Source organism: Nansenia antarctica, assembly GCF_963989245.1.
Source record: "Nansenia antarctica genome assembly, chromosome: 4".
NCBI classification, from domain to species: domain Eukaryota; kingdom Metazoa; phylum Chordata; class Actinopteri; order Argentiniformes; family Microstomatidae; genus Nansenia; species Nansenia antarctica.
The window spans coordinates 4,838,543-4,859,497 of NC_137689.1; the positions used below are offsets into that span (position 1 = coordinate 4,838,543).

At 44.5% G+C, this 20,955-nt stretch overlaps 1 protein-coding gene across 1 annotated transcript in view; it reads left to right on the forward strand.

Moving 5' to 3' along the window:
- pkp3b (plakophilin 3b) overlaps positions 1 to 20,792 on the forward strand; it is a 21,883-nt gene extending 1,091 nt beyond the window's left edge. The window contains exons 2-13 of the mRNA XM_080528134.1: positions 5,148 to 5,245; positions 6,130 to 6,887; positions 7,369 to 7,492; positions 7,874 to 8,078; positions 10,266 to 10,431; positions 10,781 to 10,898; positions 11,501 to 11,665; positions 12,040 to 12,222; positions 12,869 to 13,022; positions 16,804 to 16,999; positions 17,235 to 17,322; positions 18,479 to 20,792. Of these exons, the coding sequence (XP_080384260.1) occupies positions 5,148 to 5,245; positions 6,130 to 6,887; positions 7,369 to 7,492; positions 7,874 to 8,078; positions 10,266 to 10,431; positions 10,781 to 10,898; positions 11,501 to 11,665; positions 12,040 to 12,222; positions 12,869 to 13,022; positions 16,804 to 16,999; positions 17,235 to 17,322; positions 18,479 to 18,520 (2,297 nt within the window). The 3' untranslated portion in view covers positions 18,521 to 20,792. The remainder of the gene's footprint in view (positions 1 to 5,147; positions 5,246 to 6,129; positions 6,888 to 7,368; positions 7,493 to 7,873; positions 8,079 to 10,265; positions 10,432 to 10,780; positions 10,899 to 11,500; positions 11,666 to 12,039; positions 12,223 to 12,868; positions 13,023 to 16,803; positions 17,000 to 17,234; positions 17,323 to 18,478) is intronic.
- Positions 20,793 to 20,955: the final 163 nt, after the last annotated feature.

Sequence of the window (20,955 nt, forward strand, 5' to 3'; positions counted from 1 at the left end):
TGCTTTTGACAGTGATTTCTCCTTTGGACAAACTCCAACAGTAGAAAAACTTAGACCTTCCTTCCTTCCTCAGTAGGGTCATTAAAACAAAGCCTTGCAGGCATTTGGACTTGCAGGGGCAAAGCAACAGATCTGACCAGTACTCCTCACATAGCTTCAGCCACCATGGGTATGTCCATATGCCAAGACAGTTGATCATTCATGCGGCATGCCGCGGAATTTAATTGCATTTATAGAGTATGTGTGTTATGTGTGTTTATGTATTATAGTGTATGAGAAGTCCTCTTCTGTTTAGCAGTTTACTAGATGTGTAATTCTGAATAGCATAATTAAGTCACTAGTACTACTTTATGACTGCCATATGAGTGCTTATAACCACATAGTATTCCTACCATGAGAGCGATGCTCTTGGTTTAGCATTTTCGAGGCACCTTGAGACTCTGGGATTCTATAGCACAGTGTGAAATTGAATCCTGTTGCGATGACAATGACAGTCGGCTGTGGCAGTGACGCAGGAGGTAGAGCCGGCGTCTAATGATCGCAAGGTCGGCAGAACGGCGGTTCAAACCCTGGCTGGCCACATGTCGAGGTGTCCTTGGGCAAGACACTGAACCCCAAATTGCTCCCAATGAGCGGGCCTTGCATGCGCCTTGCATGGTAGCATTGCCGCCATCGGTGTGTGAATGTCTTTGTGAATGGGTGATTGAGAGGCCATTGTAAAGCGCTTTGGAATAATGCGCTATATAGCAGTCCATTTACCATTTACCAGTCAGTAAATATACAACCATGGCCCATAAGTGACAGTTAGAGCTTCTCAGTGACTGATTGTCAAAGAAAAGTATTCAGTCTGATCTTCTGAACATTGTGCTGTATGATATAGCTCTCGTGGGCTTAAAAGTATTCTTTTAAGCATAGGACTAATTTGGGGGGCATTGTCTCGCTTGATTCCTGAAACTGGTTGCTCTGTTGGGATAGTGACGTCCTTTACAAGAGTGACAACTAGAGTGTCAGCCTCAGGCAGGTGGATTAGTGAGACACGCGTTGAACATGACAATATAAGATGAATATTAGCTGACAGCTCACTTGGTGCCTTTATTGTTTACAGGATGTTACTGAGGTTGAAATGTTGTGTTCTGTTTCCAATTGAGTCGCTCAGATTGTCCCATCCATGTACAGTAACAATATAGGTCATAGAACACAACCCTACAGAACAGTAATTTGTTAAAAGCTATGAATAAACCTTCAGGATGCACAAATACTAAATCTCCTTTACAGCAGAGTCATCAAACTTGCTAGTTGTAGTGGCTATTTATAACTTCAAACTGTGGTCAGAAACACATTTCTGACTCAATCTCAAAGTGGTTACTGGCAAATTTGATGACTATACACCCTAGTGCGTTAGCACATGTGTGCGTATGACTTACAACTCATATAATTACTTATTGTGGAGGGGAAGTACTGTAGGGAATATGATAGAAAGAGATTATTGGAGAAAAGTGTACTGTAGATTAGGCTACTCAACCTAAAAGGGGTAGACCTACTATAGTCTATAGATAACATAATCTCAAATTACTTGCATGACGACATTATAACAAAAGAGAGACGTCCCACTGTTGCTATGGTTATACTGTATAGCCTAGTCATCAAACTTGCTAGTTGTAGTGGCTATCTATAACTTCAAACTCTGGTCCAAAAAAAAACTGAAGACATTTCTGGCTCGATCTCAAAGTCGTTACTGAACGTATGGAAAATTCCTCCTGTCCATTCAGCTCTTCAGAACGGTTATCGGTCGGTGGCTCGAGCTGCTCGGCTCATGTTCTATTTTGGACAGGGTTGAGTGGGCCGGGGCTGGGTCGGGTATTGTGGCCAGATGGTGTATCTGGAAGAGGAACGTGTAACACCAACTTATAAATCACTCAGCTGCCTGCATATGTTTTGCAATAAGTAGGAGAGAAAGAAAAACGTGGGTTTGGGGAAAACGAGGCAGTTGATTATAGTAATAAACTTTTCATTAAGAAACGTATTTGATTGGAAACATACATTTCACTCAGCAGCTGGAGAGAGAGAACCATCTCCCGTTAAGTGTGTGTTTGTGTGTGTGTGTGTGTGTGTGTGTGTGCGTGTAAGTGTGTGTGTGTGCGTGCGAATGTGTGTGAGTGTGAGTGTGTGTGTGTGTTTGAGTGTGCAAATGTGTGTCTGTGTGTGAGTGTGTGTGTGCAAATGTGTGTCTGTGTGTGAGTGTGAGTGTGTGTGTGTTTGAGTGTGTGTAAGAGTGTGTGTGTGTGTGTGCGTGTGTGGGTGTGTCCGTGTGTGTGTGTGTGTGTGTGTGTGTCCGTGTGTGTGTGTGGGTGTGGGTGTATGTGTGTGTGTGTGCACTTGGGGTGGGTGATATACACATTTTCCTATTCACAATATTGCTTTAGGAAATATCATGATATACAATAGCAATAAAGTAGGGCTGCAGGGCATAGTTTATGGCTGGTATTGTAAATAGTCTAGTGAAACAAAGAGACAAGTTTTCAACGCTAGATGTGCTTTGCCTTGTGAACAAGTGGGACACTGTAGCAACTTGTAGTTATGCACATATCTGGACTTTTAAGCACTTTTGCAGAGTATTTTCTGTAAGAGAACAATACTGTATGTTATGTTCCAAATATCATGCTATTCTCCAAATCACAATATTCAGTAATATTGAATAGAGGCCTAACCCTAGTGCGTTAGCACATGTGTGTGTGTGTGTGTGTGTGTGTGTGTCTTACAACTCATATAATGACTTATTGTAAAGGGGAAGTACTGTAGGGAATATGATAGAAAGGGATTATTGGACGGAAATTGGAAATTGTACGGTAGATTAGGCTACTCAACCTAAAAGGGGTACTATAGTCTATAGATAACATAATCTCAAATTACTTGCATGACGACATTATACTAAAAAGAGACATCCCACTGTTGCCATGGTTATACTAACTAGAGCATACTACACACATAGGGAAAAGCTCATTTCTGTGACCCAATGTTCAGATCTCTGTCCTAGACAGATACAAGATAGTGTAGCATTACCTTTGAACAAAGCGAACCCTTTGATGTCCTTCCTAACACTGTTATCTCACAAAGATTTCTAGTAGATAGTTCAGATGAACACTATTTAAGCAAATCTCTTTATTTTAACTGTCTTCTGAGACTGTAGTGCACACACCTTTGACCTGACAGAATGTGTCTGTTCAGTATCACCCCTCAGGCATGCAATCCTCCCTCCTAGCCTATGCTCACACGGTCTCTGCCCACTCTCACTTTACCCCCCCCCACTCTACCCCTGCTAGGTCACTCTGTCAGTAAAGCCCCAGTGAGTTAACCCTCAATACACAGAGGGAGCTAGTTTTAGCTTTAGCTGATTCATCTAGTGGTTACTAGGCTCTTAGCATTTTGGCGGTATGAATGAGGCCAGTGTCAGTTCCCATGCACTCCCTAACAAAGGGTGTCCCGGAGGTATGCTAGCTTGCTTCTTGATTAGTCTGACATCATCCTGGTTCCTCCCTCCCAAGGTTGTATCTCATGAGTGCAGCTCCAGTTTCTATCTGAACCCCCCCCCCCTCCCTTATTGTGCACATTTTTACATCTGTTTCTTCTCTTAGTGTATAGTACGGTGTTTTATGGCTATAAGACGTGGATGGTGGGCTGTGCTGGGTTCTTAGAAACCTGTGACGCAGAGAAAATGGTCATCTGAGAAGGTTGCAAAGGTTTTAAAATGAGTGTCTCCTGAAGTCCTTTAAATACTGTCCAGTTCACATAGATGATCTAACCCTAACGTGGGATGTCCATGTAGACTTTGATTGTTCAAAAGTAGAAGAGCAGAAATATTTTCTTGACAGATTGATTGACGTCTTTTTGGTGCCAGCTATGATATCTTGGACCTACTGTATTCTCTTCTTTCATGATTCATTCAGAAGGGTTAGGGTTACTGTATGATAGTTTGGTACAACAATATTTTCGTACAACCAAAAAATAAGGTTCGGATTTGAGTCATTGTTTTTGTTGTTTTTACCCAAAGATGACCAGGGGTCTTGCAAGATACTTGTTGTTGTAACCTGAGTATGGAGCGATTATAGTGCCAGCAGAAATTGAACTATAATAGCTCCATGCCTGAGTGGTAATTAATACACGCAGACTTGTAATCCAGTTTAGGAACTTTACTGAAAGTCTTCTGTAGTTTATCACATAGCTAATACACTGTCAAGCAGCACACGTGTACACAGTGGGCGGGGTGACCCTTTCACCTGTCCTGGTGGTACACGGACTTCACGGAACAAAGGTTCCTAGGTATAGCATCTTAAACACAGAGGCACCATTTCAATCTATAACAATACTACTGTAATACATACAGTATGATGTATTACAAAGCAAGTGTAACATTTCATTTAAGTGTAACAATATTGCTTTAGGAAATGTATTAGGCTCAGGAACCATCAGTTCTCAAGGCTACTTACTTACATTGCAGTTCTCTCTCTCTCTCTCTCTCTCTCTCTCTCTCTCTCTCTCTCTCTCTCTCTCTCTCTCTCTCTCTCTCTCTCTCTCTCTCTCTCTCTCTCTCTCTCTCTCTCTCTCTCTCTCTCTCTCTCTCTCTCTCTCTCTCTCTCTCTCTCTCTCTCTCTCTCTCTCTCTCTCTCTCTCTCTCTCTCTCTCTCTCTCTCTCTCTCTCTCTCTCTCTCTCTCTCTCTCTCTCTCTCTCTCTCTCTCTCTCTCTCTCTCTCTTCCAAAGCAAGTGTAACATTTTATGTAGGCAACAGCTCACAGCTTGTTTGAATTACTCCCTTCTGGACAGCGGTACAGGGCCATCAGGTCAAAAACATCACGTCACTTGAACAGTTTCTTCCCCAAAGCCACAATAGCCCTCCTCAATAACTCCTGATCATTGCACCTTGCACTTTACATGTTCTTGCACTAAGTTGTACAGTATATTTATTCACTCATATTGGTACTCTATACTGTATATTGTCTTGAGTATTGTTGTATTGTCGTCTTGCTGTTGTATGTACTGTAGCTTGTTCAGCATGGAGAATACCATGTCATTTTCCTAGTGCACGGCACACAAAGTTGGATTGAATTGAATGTTGTTTCATTTACTGGCATGCTTCTTTATCCACATGTAGACCATGGTGGCTCCTCCACGATGAGATACGGCTCCTACACCCCTGGTGGATTCAGCTCTAAGTCCATGATCTACAACACAGGGAGCAGGAAAATGGCTGTGAGTATGATGTCATATTCTGTTCTTGATCAACTACTTTCGTTGTTTTTTCCCCCATAATAATAAATCCCCGATCCTCCAACAATCCTCAAAGTCCTGCTGTTCCTTCTGAGTGTCCTATGTCATCGGCCCGTAATACAAACCAGGGTAGGAGAGGATGTATTTGATAGATGGGTGATGAGCGCCACAGTCCTTCCACAGTGACACACTTCACAGCTGCACCCTGGCCTCACATCCATGCAGTATTTCACACGATCCCTCCATGATTAAGTTTAGAAGCTGAGGCACAGCCACAAGAATCTCACACAACAGGATTCTGCTTGGAGCTGCTAAAGAACATCATAACTCGTAACCTCAATGTCAGACAAATCCAAAGATCAGACCAGGGTCAAAATAGCATTGTTTGGCGTAGGGGTGGTCTAGTGGATAGTGAAGTTGGACTGGTGAATCGGAAGGTTGTGAGTTCAAATCCCGCCTGAAACACCACCGCTAGTGTTCCCTTGAGTAAAGCGCTTAGGGGTCTAGACATGGGCCCAGATGTAAGGCGCCAGTTACTCCAGGGGGAATGTCCCAGTAATCTGTAATTGTAAATTGCTTAATTGGATTAAAAGCGTCTGCTAAATGGCTAATTCTAAATTCTAGTTTGATACCAAAGACTATAAAAATGGTACCCGATGCCTCCCTGCTTAGCCCTCAGCATTAAGGGTGGGATTGGGGGGGTAAGACCCTGCGACATACCAGCGTCATGTCCAGGGGGGCTCCTGCCCTATGGGCCATTAGGCTCGGGACCATCGGTTCTCAAGGCTATTTCCTTACATTGCAGTTCTCTCTCTCTCTCTCTCTCTGTCTTTCTCTCTCTCTGTCTCTCTCTCTCTCTCCTTCAGGTGCCCCCCCCCCTTCAGTCTCAGTACCACGGAGGCTTCTCGTCCCGCTCCGCCGTAGAGACCGGCCACAGGTACAGGATGAGCCAGCCGGCGGGCCCCCCCCACCCCAACGCCGCCTACTTCCACCACCACCACCCCCACCCTGACGACATCCACCTGGGCGGCTACCAGACCGGCCGGCCGCGCACCACGCGGTCCAGGTCCGTGTGCCAGATGGACCACCACGAGGCGGCGGCGGTCTCCCTGGGTCTGCTCACCCTGCCCCTCCCCCTGCCCAAACACCCGCAGGCGTCCACCGTGGCCAGCTGGGTGGAGAGGGACAACGGGGGGGTCACCGAGTGTCACTCCCTCTACCACGGAGGCGCCCCCGCCCACACGGAGACCATGCGGCGCACGCTCAGCGGCACCCTGGCGCGAGGCGTTGGCGGTGGGGGAGGAGGATGGAGGGAGGCGGAGCTCTACCAGCACTCCTACAAAGGCCCCGCCCATCGCACCATCAGTCGCATCAACAACAGACAGCAGATGCAGCAGCAGCAGCAGCAGTACCTGAGCTCAGGAGGGTCGGGCCACTGGCAGCAGGTGTCAGGTGGGGGGGGTGGGGGGGGTGGGGGGGGCGCCAGCAGCGTGTTGGGGGGGGCGCAGTACCAGAACTCCATACGACGGGCGGCCTCGCTACGCAGTATGAGGAGCGTAGGGAAGGGCCTGGACGTGCCGGACGATGGCAGGGACTCGGCTGACAGCAACGCGAAACTGGGAGGGTGAGAGATACGCGCCCTGGCCTAAACCTAAACCCTAACCCCTAAAACCTTAACCCTAAACCTAACCCCTAACCCTAAAACCCTATCCCTAAACCTAACCCCTAACCCCTAACCCCTAACTCTAAAACCCTAAATCAAATCAAATCAAATCAATTTTTATTTGTATAGCGCATTTCTCACAAAATGTGACCCAATGCGCTTCACAAAGAAAAACCCTAACCCCTAACCCTAACTCTAACCCCTAACCCCTAACCCTAAAACCCTAACCCTAAAACCCTAACCCCTAACTATCTCACAGAAAAACATGCAACCTCACACAAACAGACATAGACGGAGACTCGTAGGCGTACACACTCAACAAGTAGTTGTATAACTTTAATACGTTTTAACCTCCCCTGTCTCTGCCTCCCTCTCTCTGTGTGTGTGTGTGTGTGTGTGTGTGTGTGTGTGTGTGTGTGTGTGTGTGTGCGTGTGCGTGCAGAATGCACAGTCTAGACATGGCTACAGCGGTCAGCTACCTCTCCATCTCTGACACGGCCATGCAGGTGCTGGGAGCGGCCTACATCCAGCACCAGTGTTACCATAGCAGCGATGCCAAGAACCAGGTAACAGCTCATTGTTACAGTTGTCATTTCAAGTCCACCGTTCACTAAATGGCAGTCTAAATGGCTGTATCTATCAGAATGTCATCGCCCAGAATATTACATACATATACAACCATATTGTTACAAATACATTCCAGGTTCTACTGAATATGCTGTTTGAATCATGTTTCTCATGTTATGAGATTGCCCCTGTTGTATGAAATGTGCTATACAAATAAACTTGCCTTGCCTTGCCTATGGTTAAAGTCAGCCTGATAATAACGTGCAGTAGAGTAGACAGTAGTTACCTATGGTTAAAGTCAGCCTGATAATAACGTGCAGTAGACAGTAGTCAGTGATCCACCTGCCTGTCTCCCCCTGGCCCGCGTGGCCGTCCTACAGGTGCGTCTGTTGAGGGGGATCCCTGCCCTGGTGCTGCTGTTCAACAGCGAGAGCCAGGAGGTCCAGCGCTACGCCACCGGCGCCACGCGTAACCTCATCTATGAGAACATGGAGAACAAGGCGGCGCTGATAGAGACCGGGGGCATCGCTAAACTTATCAGCGCCCTGAAGGAACCTGACGAGGAGCTTCGCAAGAACATAACTGGTATGGTCGAATTGGTAGAACTGTGTTATGGAAATATGGTAGAAATTATGCTAGAGAGACCATGGCAGGACGATTTCCATTGACTAATCAACGGTCTGCAGCGTCACACGTCACACACAGCCTGGCATGGAAAGTACCTTTCGCTACCCCTCTCGAAGCGGAACTAAAACCGGCACGGGTACTTGGTACCAGTACGGCTTGGTTGGCAGTGGAGAAAGCAAAACAAACCGGGCTCACACGGTACAGTAGGGTAGTGGAAAATCGCCATTAGAGTGCCAAGTTAACTGTTTGGACATTAGAACAGAAATCGTATGAGATGCTGAGGATTATTCAGTGACACGGGCGTCAGAGTAAATGTCTTTGGGATGTTTTGCAGATTGTGCAGGTATATTCTGTCTACAGGTATGTTGAGTACGTTTATAAACGTGATTACCTCAGCAGTGATTCGGTTCAGGAAGCAGATAGTGATTCCCTTTGTAAGTGGGTCACCCTGGGAAGGAAAGAATGCCCTGTAATTTGAGGAAACTCCAAACTGATCCTTGAGCCTTAAGCCAGTGAAAGGACTCACTGGCATCATTTCCCAGCAGCCCTTGTGTTTTGTTCGAGTCGGGGCTATCTCCTTCACTGAGTAAACAGTCCTTGAGATTCCTGGACCCTCTGTTTGAACGTTCCCCCCGGGTCAATGGCACTTCACAGAGAGAGAGTGTGCTGCTCTGTGTGTGCGTCTGGTTGAATCAAGGTGTGGTGAGATAGGATGTGATGGTTAATATATTCTATCATATCTTATCAGGCCATGTTAGCCTTTAGACTGTTGCAAATGTTCTATTTTGGCCTTATATGTGACGGCAGCCGGTGAACAAGTCGGCAACCGACCATGTGTTCTGACTTTCATTCATAAAAATGTAAAAAAAAATTGGATGTTGTTGAAAATCGATGACTCAATCGCGAGTCAAGCCAAAACATTGCAATACAATGGATTCGGTGAGTAATACAAGTGTAGAGTAGTGGGGATTACTCACCGAACGGAATCCATTGCTTTGCAATATTTTTGCTTGACTAGCAACTGTGCAGGGGCGTGTCCAGGGGGGGGCCAGGGGTGGCTCGTGCCACCCCTGAAATCTGATTGGCCACCCTAGGTGCCACCCTGATTGATTGGCTATCTGCCTAGTCACTCAGAGCAGAGGCCACTTCGCACCACGAGACGAACTTTTTGAACAGAACACATTTTTGATCAGCGGTGAGGTGTGCTGGTCTTGGCGCTCCTGAAGAAATGTGAGTACCATTAATAACGTTAGACTTTTGCATAGCTACATATAGGCTACGGTGTTGTGCTAGTGGTTAAAACGTTTTGCTTCACTTGGAATCAGAGTTTAGGATAAAATTCGCTTTGCTCTGCGTTGTTTGGAGCTGTGAGAACGCACATTCGAAGTCACTCCCGGAGCAAACAACCAACAAATGCTCCGGCGCTTGAAAAGGGTGGTTTCGCTCCGATTAGAAACGACGCATGAGGCTGTCCATAGGAAAACAACAGCGCATGCGTGTTGATCTGGATAAGAGCGGGACGAACAGGCAGTTTTCTATTTTCCTGACCAATCAACTACCACGTCTGTTGCTTCAATTGCCTATGTTACTTTGTTTACATAAAGGGCTGTGAGAACGCAAATCAGAAATAATTTATGCAACAATGTTGCAAACTCATCCGCTTGCTCTGGGTCATGATTCAGATTTTCATGTAAGAACATGACCTTAGTAGCCCAATTAAAGTATACAATGGGGAGTGGAGACAGAAATGGTAATAAAAAGCACAAAATGGTGTGTACAAATTCACCAGAATGCAGGGAATTAAGTGTTAAATTCTCAAAATTGTGCCACCCATGCATAACAAGGTGCCCCACCTGGGCCACCCCAGTGAAAAAGGTCTGGACACGCCAATGCAACTGTGTCGTTGATTTTCAACGTTGACATTTATTTACTTTTTTCTTAATAAACGTCCGAACAATTTGACTTGTTCCCGTTTTCACCAGCTGCTGTCACATATAGCATATCACAGATTTTCTTTGTGAATCCTTTAGATCCAGTAAATTACAAGTCTTCAAATCCCATCCTGGTCAGGGTTCAGTCTAATGCGAATGCTAGTCTTTTATTGACCAGTATATCAGTGCCAGACCCTCTCTCTCTCCCCTGCAGGTATCTTGTGGAACCTGTCGTCTAAGGACAATCTGAAGGAGAAGCTGGCCAGAGAGACGCTGCCGGAGCTGACAGAGAGAGTCCTGGTGCCTCTGTGCAGCAGCTGTGACTCTGGCCTGAGTCCTTCTGAGGCGGACATCTTCTACAACACCACAGGGTGTCTGAGGTAGCCGTACTTATCTAGCTACATTATCTATGCTCCCCCGCATCGGCCGGTAGAGATGTAGTTTCACGTTTCACGTTTACTTGTTTACGTCACATTACACAAGTGTAACAGAGTAAAAGTCTTAGGCTTTGGATATACATACTATATATATATATATATATATATATATATATATATATATATATATATATATACAGTACCAGTCAAAAGTTTGGACACACTTTCCCATTCAATTGAATTGGGAAAGTGTGTCCAAACCTTTGACTGGTACTGTATACACATACTGCCACAAACGGACAAACACACAATCAACAACGTCTCTTATCTTCTTCTTCATCCGTCTGTCCAGGAACCTGAGCTCCGTGAACGAGAGGACGAGGCAGCAGATGAGGGACACGCGGGGCCTGGTGGACTCTCTGGTGGCCTACATCCAGCACCACGTCCAGGAGGAGAAGGCAGAGGACAAGGCAAGCCTCCGCTCAGCTCTGCTCTGCCTTCTCACCTCTGCTTGGTCTACCTGGGGCTCAATTTTTTTTTAAAAGCGGGGCAGTCCCACTCATATTTTTCATTTTATTGGACAGATACAGTGAAGACAAGACAGGAAAGTAAGGAGAAGAAGGGAGAGAGGGCATGTCAGCAGGGCATGGGCCGGATTCGAGCCCATGCCGACATGGGCATATGTGTGCACTGTTGGACCGCAGTGCTAGACCACTTAACCACCCCTGGCCACGGGCTCAATTTTTAAATGTATTTTAGTACATTGCATAACTAATATTTGGTGCTGTTTAAACTTTTTCCCAGATTAAATAAGACTAAAAACAAGTCTAATTTCTCGAGTAAGCCAGAGTGAGACACCTAACAAACATGGCTGCACAGTGCACACACACACTACCCCATCTATTGCACTGACTGTGTATTCAACTACCATGGCTCGCTCACCTTTCAGGGCCAAACTGTTTGTGCTCTGAGTCCTGTGTGCTATCTCCTGTCCTTCTTATGTAACTCCTGCTGCGCTGGGAGACAATAGCTCTGTGTTCTCTCTCTCAGTCGGTCTTTCTCTCTGCTGCAGGGGGTAGAGAATGCGGTGTGTGTCCTGAGAAACCTGTCTTATCAGCTGTACAGTGAGATCCCGCCCTCTGCCCTACTCCGCTTGGAAGGGCCCACTCGCGCCGGAGCCACCCTCGAGAGAGAGGCCATTGGCTGCTTCACGCCCCAGAGCAAGAAGGCAAAGGAGGTGGGTGTCATGTGCACCAGGGAGACCCAGGGGGACTATCACGTTACATTGGGGGGACGATTAGAGCCAATGACTGTGAATGGAGGGTTAAGTTAACATCGAGGCCACTGAAACAAACAGTATATGTTCTCATACGAGCCTTAATGGATATGGAATATGGTGGAAAAAAACCTCTCTCTCTCTCTAACTACCCTGTCCCCTCTCTCTCTCTCTCTCTCTCTCTCTCTCTCTCTCTCTCTCTCTCTCTCTCTCTCTCTCTCTCTCTCTCTCTCTCTCTCTCTCTAACTACCCTATCCCCCCCCTCTCTCTCTCCCCCTCTCTCTCTCACTAACTACCCTGTCCCCCTCTCTCTCTCTCTCCCTGATCTCTAATAGCGACGGAACCAGGAACTGTCCACCTTCTCGGAGGTGGCGAAGCAGCCGCGGGGGGCAGAGTGGCTGTGGCACCCCCAGGTGGTGGGGCTGTATAACCGCGTGCTGCAGCACTGCGAGACCAACACGGCCACCAGAGAAGCTGCAGCTGGAGCTCTGCAGAACATCACCGCCGGAGAGGCTAGGGTAGGTCCTGTCTCGCCTCACATCCCCCCTCCACTCTAGAGGTCTGCAAGCCAGACACCGTGGATAACAGATTAGGGCTGGGCTCAGGATGATTTTATTTGGCACAGATAGGGCCGGGCCTTTGACGCAGACACACTTGGCGTTCCCGCCGTAAAAAAAATAGGGAGTGTCAGCAAGAATCAAGATGGAGAAGCTAAAATCTCAGCTAGCAAAGGGAGAGCTTTTGATAGTCTTCGGGGCCGGGGCCTGGGTAGAGCTCAGGCCGGGGTAAATGCTTAGCTTAGGTCAGGTAGGGTAAGGTAAGGTAGGGTAGGACCGGGCCTGAATGCCATGGGCTTGGGCCGAGATTTCAGGCCCGCGCAGACCTCACACTCACCCCGCAGTCTGTGTCTACCCATAATTCCTACCAACTACCAAGTTTGATTCACTTTATTAATATTTTATGAATCTCCAAATGACAATCAGAGCAACATAATATAAAATAATAAATAAATCGACCTCGCCACCCTTTCCTCTTTTGGTGAACATGAGTTTGACAGATTCTAAACATTAACATTAAACTTGTTTAATAATGAGTTGTGAACAAGTGTGTACTCCAACCTCCAAAACCATTAATCTTGACCCCTCCTCCCTGTCTGTGCATCAGTGGGCGTCAGTGTTGAGCCGCGTGGCTCTGGAGCAGGAGAGGATGCTGCCCGTGGTGTTGGACCTCCTACAGACACACAGCGACCTGGAGCTGCGCTCGCTCACCGGCCTGCTCAGGAACCTGTCCCGTCACTGCAAGAACAAGGACGACATGGGTGAGACTCAACCCCCCCAGTAGCCTACCACCTGTATCATTCTACTACAGTCTACAAACATTTAGACACTTTTTTAAGACATATGGACATACACTACCAGTCAAAAGTTTGGACACACTTTCCCATTCAACTAGCCACACCTGTACCATTCTACTACAGTCATGGGAAAAAATTAGGACACTTTTTTAAAGACATAGACATACAGTACCTGTCAAAAGTTTGGACACACTTTCCCATTCAACTGAATATCAAATATCATATATTTGATCTTCTTTCAAACAATATCTATAGATAAAGGTGATGTAATTGAACCAAAAACAATGAACAAACATGCCAATTCCTACTGAGGAAAAATGTAGGACACCCTATGCCCCTAATAGCTGGTATTTCCCCCTTTGGCTGAAATAACCTCAATTAGACGTTTCCTTAGACTGTCTATCAGTCTCTGACATCATCATGGGAGAAAGTATTTTGTTATGTCTGCTCACTGGGTTAGCGGAGTTCGAATAGGAGTGTTTGAGTGTTCTGCGATTGTGGTGTTAAGCCCAATTTATACTTCTGCGTAAAATCTACGGCGTACCCTACTTGCGTAGGCCTGAGTGATGATGATGTATGATGTATTACTCTGTTCAGTTCAGTGGATGAAAGTAAATGCACGTTGAATGTTGTGTGGTAAATATTACAAACACAATATATTTCCCACTCCATGCTGTGTGATGTTTGAGTGGGTGTCTTGCGGGTTAGGGTTAGGGTGGGTGGGTTAGGGTTGAGTGGGTGTCTTGCGGGTTAGGGTTAGGGTTGAGTGGGTTAGGGTTAGGGTTGAGTGGGTGTCTTGCATGCAGAGCCCGTTTCAAATTACCCCACAGGATCAATAGGATTAAGATCCGGGCTTTGACTTTGTGCCATTCCAGAACTCTCCATTTCTTTCTTGTGAGTCATTCCTGGGTGGAATTATTGGAATGTTTTGGGTCATTGTCATGCTGCATGGTCCACATCAGCTTCAGCTTATATTTCTGGACAGATGGTCTCACATTTTCTACAAGCACTACCTTTCTACAACTACCTCTACTACTACGCACTTACTACTGCAGCAAAGCTGTCCCAAACCATGCCCTTACCACCCCACCCCCATGCTTCACAGTTGGTATGAGGTTCTTGTGCTCAAACACTTTGATTTCTGCCAAACATGTCTTCTGTTACTGTGTCCAAATAATTCCACTTTGGATTCATCTGTCCAAAGCACATTGTTCCAGAAGTGGTGGTGTTTGTCTAGGTGTTCTCTGGTGGTTGTCTAGGTGTTCTCTGGGGAACCTTTTTTTGGACAGCAAGGATTTCCTCCTTGCACACCTCCCATGAAAATCAAACTTGTGCCGTCTCTTTCTGATGGTACAGGCATGTACTTTGATGTCAACTGTGGCAAGAGTGTTTTCTGTAGGTCCCGTGATGACATTTTAGCATTGTTGGAGACTTCTTTAAACATCTTGCGGTCTGCTCTGCTCTTAGGCTGAACTTGCTAGGACGGCCTGACCTGGCCATGTTAACAGTTGTTTTAAATGTTCTCCACTTGTAAATGATTTTCCGGACAGTTGAATAGCTGATTTATAATTGTCTGGAGATCTTTTTAAATCCCTTCCTAGACTCATACGCATCTACAACCTTTTTATGAAGGCCTCAGAGAGCTCTTTTGATCTCATTGATTCACCACGCACTTCAACAATCAAGATCAAACCAAACTAAATGTCTGAGGTTTAAATAAGACAGGCTCATCCAAAATCCTCTTCACCAATGTTATAATCACTTGCACCTGATGTGGTGTACTTGAAATGTGTGGGGTGTCCTAACTCTTTCCTCACAAGAAAATTGCATTTCTATTAATTACATTTTACAAATTTAAATTATCAAATTTAAAATATATATTTTTTGTTGTATTTGTTTAGTTATATTAACTCCAAGATCAATCCATCCAGATTAAATGTCCATATTATGTTTAAATATGTTGAAAAATACGTTTTCATGGGGTGTCCTATCTTTTTCACATGACTGTATTATATCTCTATCTCTCTCTCTCAGAAACCTCATTCCACAACTATCAAAGTTCAAGTCTCTCTAGTGCCAAATACGTCAATCGCACTTACTGTATCTGTCCAGTCCCCTCCACCCCCAGCCTTCCATACACCTCATACCAGTAACCAGGCCCGGCGCCAGACACAGCACCTTGGGTGGGCAAGGCCGGGGGGTTGGGGGGTAGCAGCAGGAGGACCTGACGTAGTATTTGCCTTTCTGAGAAAATCTCTGGAGAAAATGTTTTGTTTGGTACTGGTTGAAACAGGACAGTCCATCGGTTATAAATAGCCAGGTCAGTAGTGTTGTTTTCTGTGAAAATGAAGAAGTGACTCCACAGCCGAAAGTGTTGAGATGTTGATTTTGCAACAAACATCTTCATAACATTCACCACTGTCTGTGGTTGATCAGACCTCATATGTAGGGTATGCAGTTTGTTTATTATGTTGTCATGAACATAACCCGCGTAGTTATGCTGTGATCAGACACAGATTGTGTGAGCGCTCTAAACGCGCCAACACAAGTCACTCCATTCAAAGCGTGCGGTATTAGGCCTAAGCCAGTTTACAATGTTCTCTGTGTTGAAGCACTTGGACAAACTGTCAAACCTAGACAGGCTCGTAGCCAATCAGAACGATATCTGGGTCAACAGGGTGTGATTGATTTTCCTGAAGGTGATTATTGTTCATATTACTGTGCTATATTGTACATAGTTGATTTATGTGTTGTTGTTGTTTTGATAGTCATACAGTCATACATTTTCTACAGTTGGGTGTAATGATTTGTAATGATTGGGTTTTATAGATTTTTCTAATCTTTGCAGATGTCTGTGGTTGTAAAAGAAAGTAAAACATTTGGACAGTTTGGAAAGGTTTCGGTGCACCTGGAAAGATTTCAAGGGAACTACTGACAAAAAGCCTTAGAACTTCTGTTCTGTTTAGTTGACGTTGCGGGGGCACTGTGAAGTGTCTTTAGCTCTTATGACTTATAGTAGATTATTCTGTGGAAGATGACTTTGAAAATGAAAGTTTGCACTACTGCTGTTTACAAATACTACCGTTTCACATTATTTTTGCACATTGCACATACCTCTTTTTGATATAGCCTCTATTTATACATCTGTATAGACCATGCTGTACATAGATACCTTAACTGTACATAGCTTACTACTATCCTCTCCTGTACATACCTGTACATCACTGTATATACTTGCTATACTGCACCTATCATCACTATCATGTTTTATATCCTTATTTGCACTTCTGGTTAGATGCTTAACTGCATTCCGTTGTCTGGTTCTTTGCAATGGCAATAAAGTTTAATCTAATCTAAAAATCTAATCTAATGTTATTCTGAACTATGATCTGAGCATATCCACACACACTTCAAGGTGTTGCCTGTCAAATGGCATCCTGCTTTCTGATATATTTCTAACATTATAAGCAGTTCATTTGGGGTATGGTTTCTTAGACGGAAATTAGTCAAATCGAGCAGGCTTCAGATAACTTCAAAGTTCTTTATACTAATGTTGCTCTCTCTTTTCCCCCTCAAGTTACTAAGGTAGTTAACTAGTAGCTACTAATCTTCCTCTCTCTTTCCCCTCTCAAGTTACTAAGGTCATTAACTAGTAGCTACTAATCTTGCTCTCTCTTTCCCCCCTCAAGGTACTAAGGTAGTTAACTAGTAGCTACTAATCTTGCTCTCTCTTTCGCCCCTCTAGCTACTAAGGTCGTTAACGTACTCGTGGCCAAGCTCCCCAGCGATGGCCACCAGAAGGACCCCTCCAGTGAAGTGGTCATCAACATATGCGGAGCCTTCAACAACCTTGTCACAGGCAGCTCCCTGGCCGCCAGAGACATCTCCTACTTCGACGGCGTCCCAAAACTGGTCGCCATCAAGACTTCCCATGACAACAGGTTAGTATGCGGTGACTTTGTTTTGCCTTTTTTGGACATTCTGTTTTCCTATGTCATTCACTGTCTCAACGGTTGCCATTAAAGACAATAGGATTGTAAGCGGTCGATCGTTTTCTTTTCTAAACATTTCATCTGTTTTTGTTACTCACTGTCTCTCGCTGCTTATTGGCAATTTCCTGTTTGGCAGTGTTGCACGCATTGCGTTGTTTTAGAGTGTGTATGTCTCCTACTGTAGCTCTGGGAGACTGAAGGCTGCCAAGGCCGCTTCCACCGTGCTCTGCAACATGTTCCAATACAACAAGCTACACAAGGACTACAAACAGGTGAGGGCGAAAGCTAGTACACCTAACAACCAGTACAACTTAGAAACTCAGAAACAAATGAAAGATTGAGGTTAAACTTGAGGTCAGGAAACCGGGGGAGTCGTGTTGGTCTCTCTCTAGTGTGCGTGGCCCTGTGACCTTTTGTCTTGTGTCCAGATGTTTTATGTTATGTTTCATATCCCCGCCCGTACGTTCTCTCTCTCTCTCCCTGTAGTTTCCAGCCCCCCCCCCCTATCCTGTCCCCCTGCACCTCCTTCTTCTCCCTTAAATGCCTTCGTTATTCCCCATAGTCCTTTGGCACAGCGAATGCAAATATTGTCTCTTAAGCTGTTAATGATTACATTTTTGTGGCATTGGATTTTTTTGCTGTGACTTGAAGGGATCAACATGCTCATGCTGCCTTCAGCGCAGTTATCAGTGAGAGTTTATTACAAACCGATAATCGGTTAGAGTTTACGTATTTTAGACTCTCCTTTTACGGGTTTGCTTTGTTTCAGGGGTTTTGCTGGGATGGTCTGACAGGGTTAGGATGATGCTTGGTAATTGGTGAACCACAAGGAAAGAATGTAGTATTTTTTATAGAGGAGCCTAAATGATCCAGTGTTATGATCCCCGTGTGTGTTTTCTGTCTGCGATATTTCTGGTTTAATTTTGTTTTTGTACATATTTTCTAACCATTTATGTTTGTATTGTTTGTGTGTGTATGAGTGTTGTGGTTGGTGGTAAGCAGACATGTTTTGTTTGTGTTAGGTTGTATCCGGTTTGTTTGTTAGTTAGTCTAGTATTTGTTGTATTAATTTTACTCCATTTTCGATCTCTACTGTGTGCTACTACTACACCTCTTTCGTGTTCAGTTTGACCTGTGGCTTCTGTCTGAAGGGGCCTTTGCTTTCATCCCTGGTCAGAGAGGTGGAATGTCTGGAATCTTAACTGTCAGTGGAATGCTGGGAAATGGGCGTGGTCTTATTGTCTCCCCTACCAGATGACGCCTCTGTCTTCCCCTTTGTGTCTTCAGGCACCTGACACCTGTAAACACTGTTTGTCCCTTACTTGTGTCTTCTGTGTCTCACACAATAGAGTCCTATTGCCCTTATACTCATCACTGAAAAACTGACAAGTAATCTGACTCACGGCCATTTTCTCTTGTGTTTTGCAGAAGGGGTTCACAAGACGTGACTTCACTGACATGGCTATCTAGGGCAGACGGCCTTCACTACAGTCGACTGGATTAACATACCGGACCGCCGATGGGTTCGGTCAGACGGATGGACCCCCCAAAATGAGGCTGCCACTTCTGGTCTCTGTCAGATTCTGCGATGGAATGTTAATGCTTCTAATGAATGTACCGCTAAGGATTTTTGAGGAGGAGAAGATGTTTTCAGGGGAATTTCAGTTCTGAATCTGTTGGATTTTATTGGCCCAGAAAAACTAAAAAAAAACAAAAGACTTGACGATCGGGAGGATGTTCGTGTTGACTGTGGTCCGAGAGAATGTGTTGATGAACGTGTGTATGGGATGAGTGGGACTGCCTCTTCAGATGTACATTTTCAAGAGGAACAGAGGGCAGACTACCAATCCAGCAGTACAGTGAATGAACCTCTCTAATCTCCATTCTGTTGCTTCTCCATTGTGTTCCTGCAGTGCTATGGTTGAGTTCCCTTTTCTATCTAATATAGAGGCTGTGTTCTCCTCTATAGATGCTTCAAGGAAGTTAGCGGTACAGGATGGATTACTACCAAGGGGTCACCTCTGTGTTACACCCCCCCCCCCCCAAATAGCTAGAGTACAGTAAGTGACAGTTTGAACAATAAACAGCATTTGGTATTAGTTGTTATCAGTGTATCGTTCTAGTGAATTGGAATTTATTTCGTTTCAAGTTTGTCAAGTTTTTGTAGTATGGATTTCTATTGTTATGTGACGAGGATATGTTAGTGGGGTTTAGATCGCCAATGGATTTGGACAATTGAAAGTGTGGACAGAGTTTTTCAACCTCAAGCATATCTTACCCCTCCCTCGAAGGTCAGAGTCACACATTGTTTCACAATCACACACCCACCATGCCTCTGTGAAATTCACTCAACCTTGTGTCATTGACTAAGTATGACTCTGATGGTGACACCCAAATAAAGCCACCCTGAGGAGTGTTGAAGCTATGACTAGACTCAAATTTTTCTTTGTAAATGCATTACTAAATGGTTTATACATACTGCAATGACATTAACCTTAACACTGATGCGGGGGAAAGTCTCAGTCCTAGTTCTATTGGACCTTAGTGCAGCATTTAACACGGTTTATCATGATATACGCTTAGACAGGCTAGACGACTGGGTAGGCATATCTGACACAGTCTTACAATCTACAGGACAGGGACTACTTTGTCTCAGTTGGTAACTATATATCTGACCGCACAAGTATGACGTGTGGAGTTCTCCAAGGTTCCATTTTGGGGCTTCGTTTATTCAACGTATACATGCTCCCACTAGGCAAACTTAGTCAGAATAACAACGTTGCATATAACAGTATGCTGATGACACACAGATCCATGTAGCCCTTTCTCTAGATGACTTCACATCAATAGACTCCCTAATGGACTACATTGATCAAATCAATAACTGGGTGTGTCAGAATTATAATCTTTGGAGGATAGTGGTTGGTTCTCACCTAGAAACCCTTCCCCTACAATGTAAAGATCAGAAGAAAGAAATCTCGGTGTCATTTTAGAGTCAGACTTAAGTTATAACTCCCACATTAACAAAAACAGCTTATTATCATTAAACAAATCGAGAATCGAGAATCAGGGGTTATAGTATGTCCAAGCAGGATCTTGAGAAACGTATCCAGGCTTTTATATCTAGTAGGTTAGACTACTGTTATGGCCTCTTCAGGGCTCTCCAAACAAGCACTTAGACAATTACAACTTATTCAAAATGCTGCTGCAAGAGTCTTGACTAAAACTAGGAAGTTCAATGACATTCTTTCCATTCTTAGATCATTACACTGACTCCCTGTGTCTCACAGAATAGACTTTATGATGCTCCTTGTCTACAAATCACTGGCCTTTTAACTGTTCTAAGAGTTACCACCAACTTGGATCAAACTGTCACATAACACTACACCAGCTCCATGTTTAGCAACTTTCAATAGTAGGCTGAAGACTGTTATGTTCTGTTCTGCTTTTAATTGTCTATTTTAAATGCTGACAACAAGGTTTTTAACTAACTGATTTGTTTCTTTGTTTTAAATTTGAACTTTTTAATTGTTATTTTATTGCTTTTTTTTCTTTCTTTAATGTATTTATCATTCTGTAAAGCACTATGAATTTACATTGAGTTGTATGAATATGTGCTATGCAAATAAATGTCCCTTGCCTTGCCTTGCATTAATATATGTAAAATAATTTGTCAACATTGTTTTCTGTCAAAGTGGTTTACTTATCTGAGTATTTTGTATCTATTTCAGAGTACAATGATATCCATATCATACCAGCATTTGCCTACCTAATAGCAAGCACGTGCTTAAATAGGCCAATCAAATAAAACTGTGTACAACATCTGAACAAATTGAATTTCGATGATGATGAAATGCAATAATCAGGGTCAATGTTTTATTTTGAAGTAAAGCAAATTACTAAGT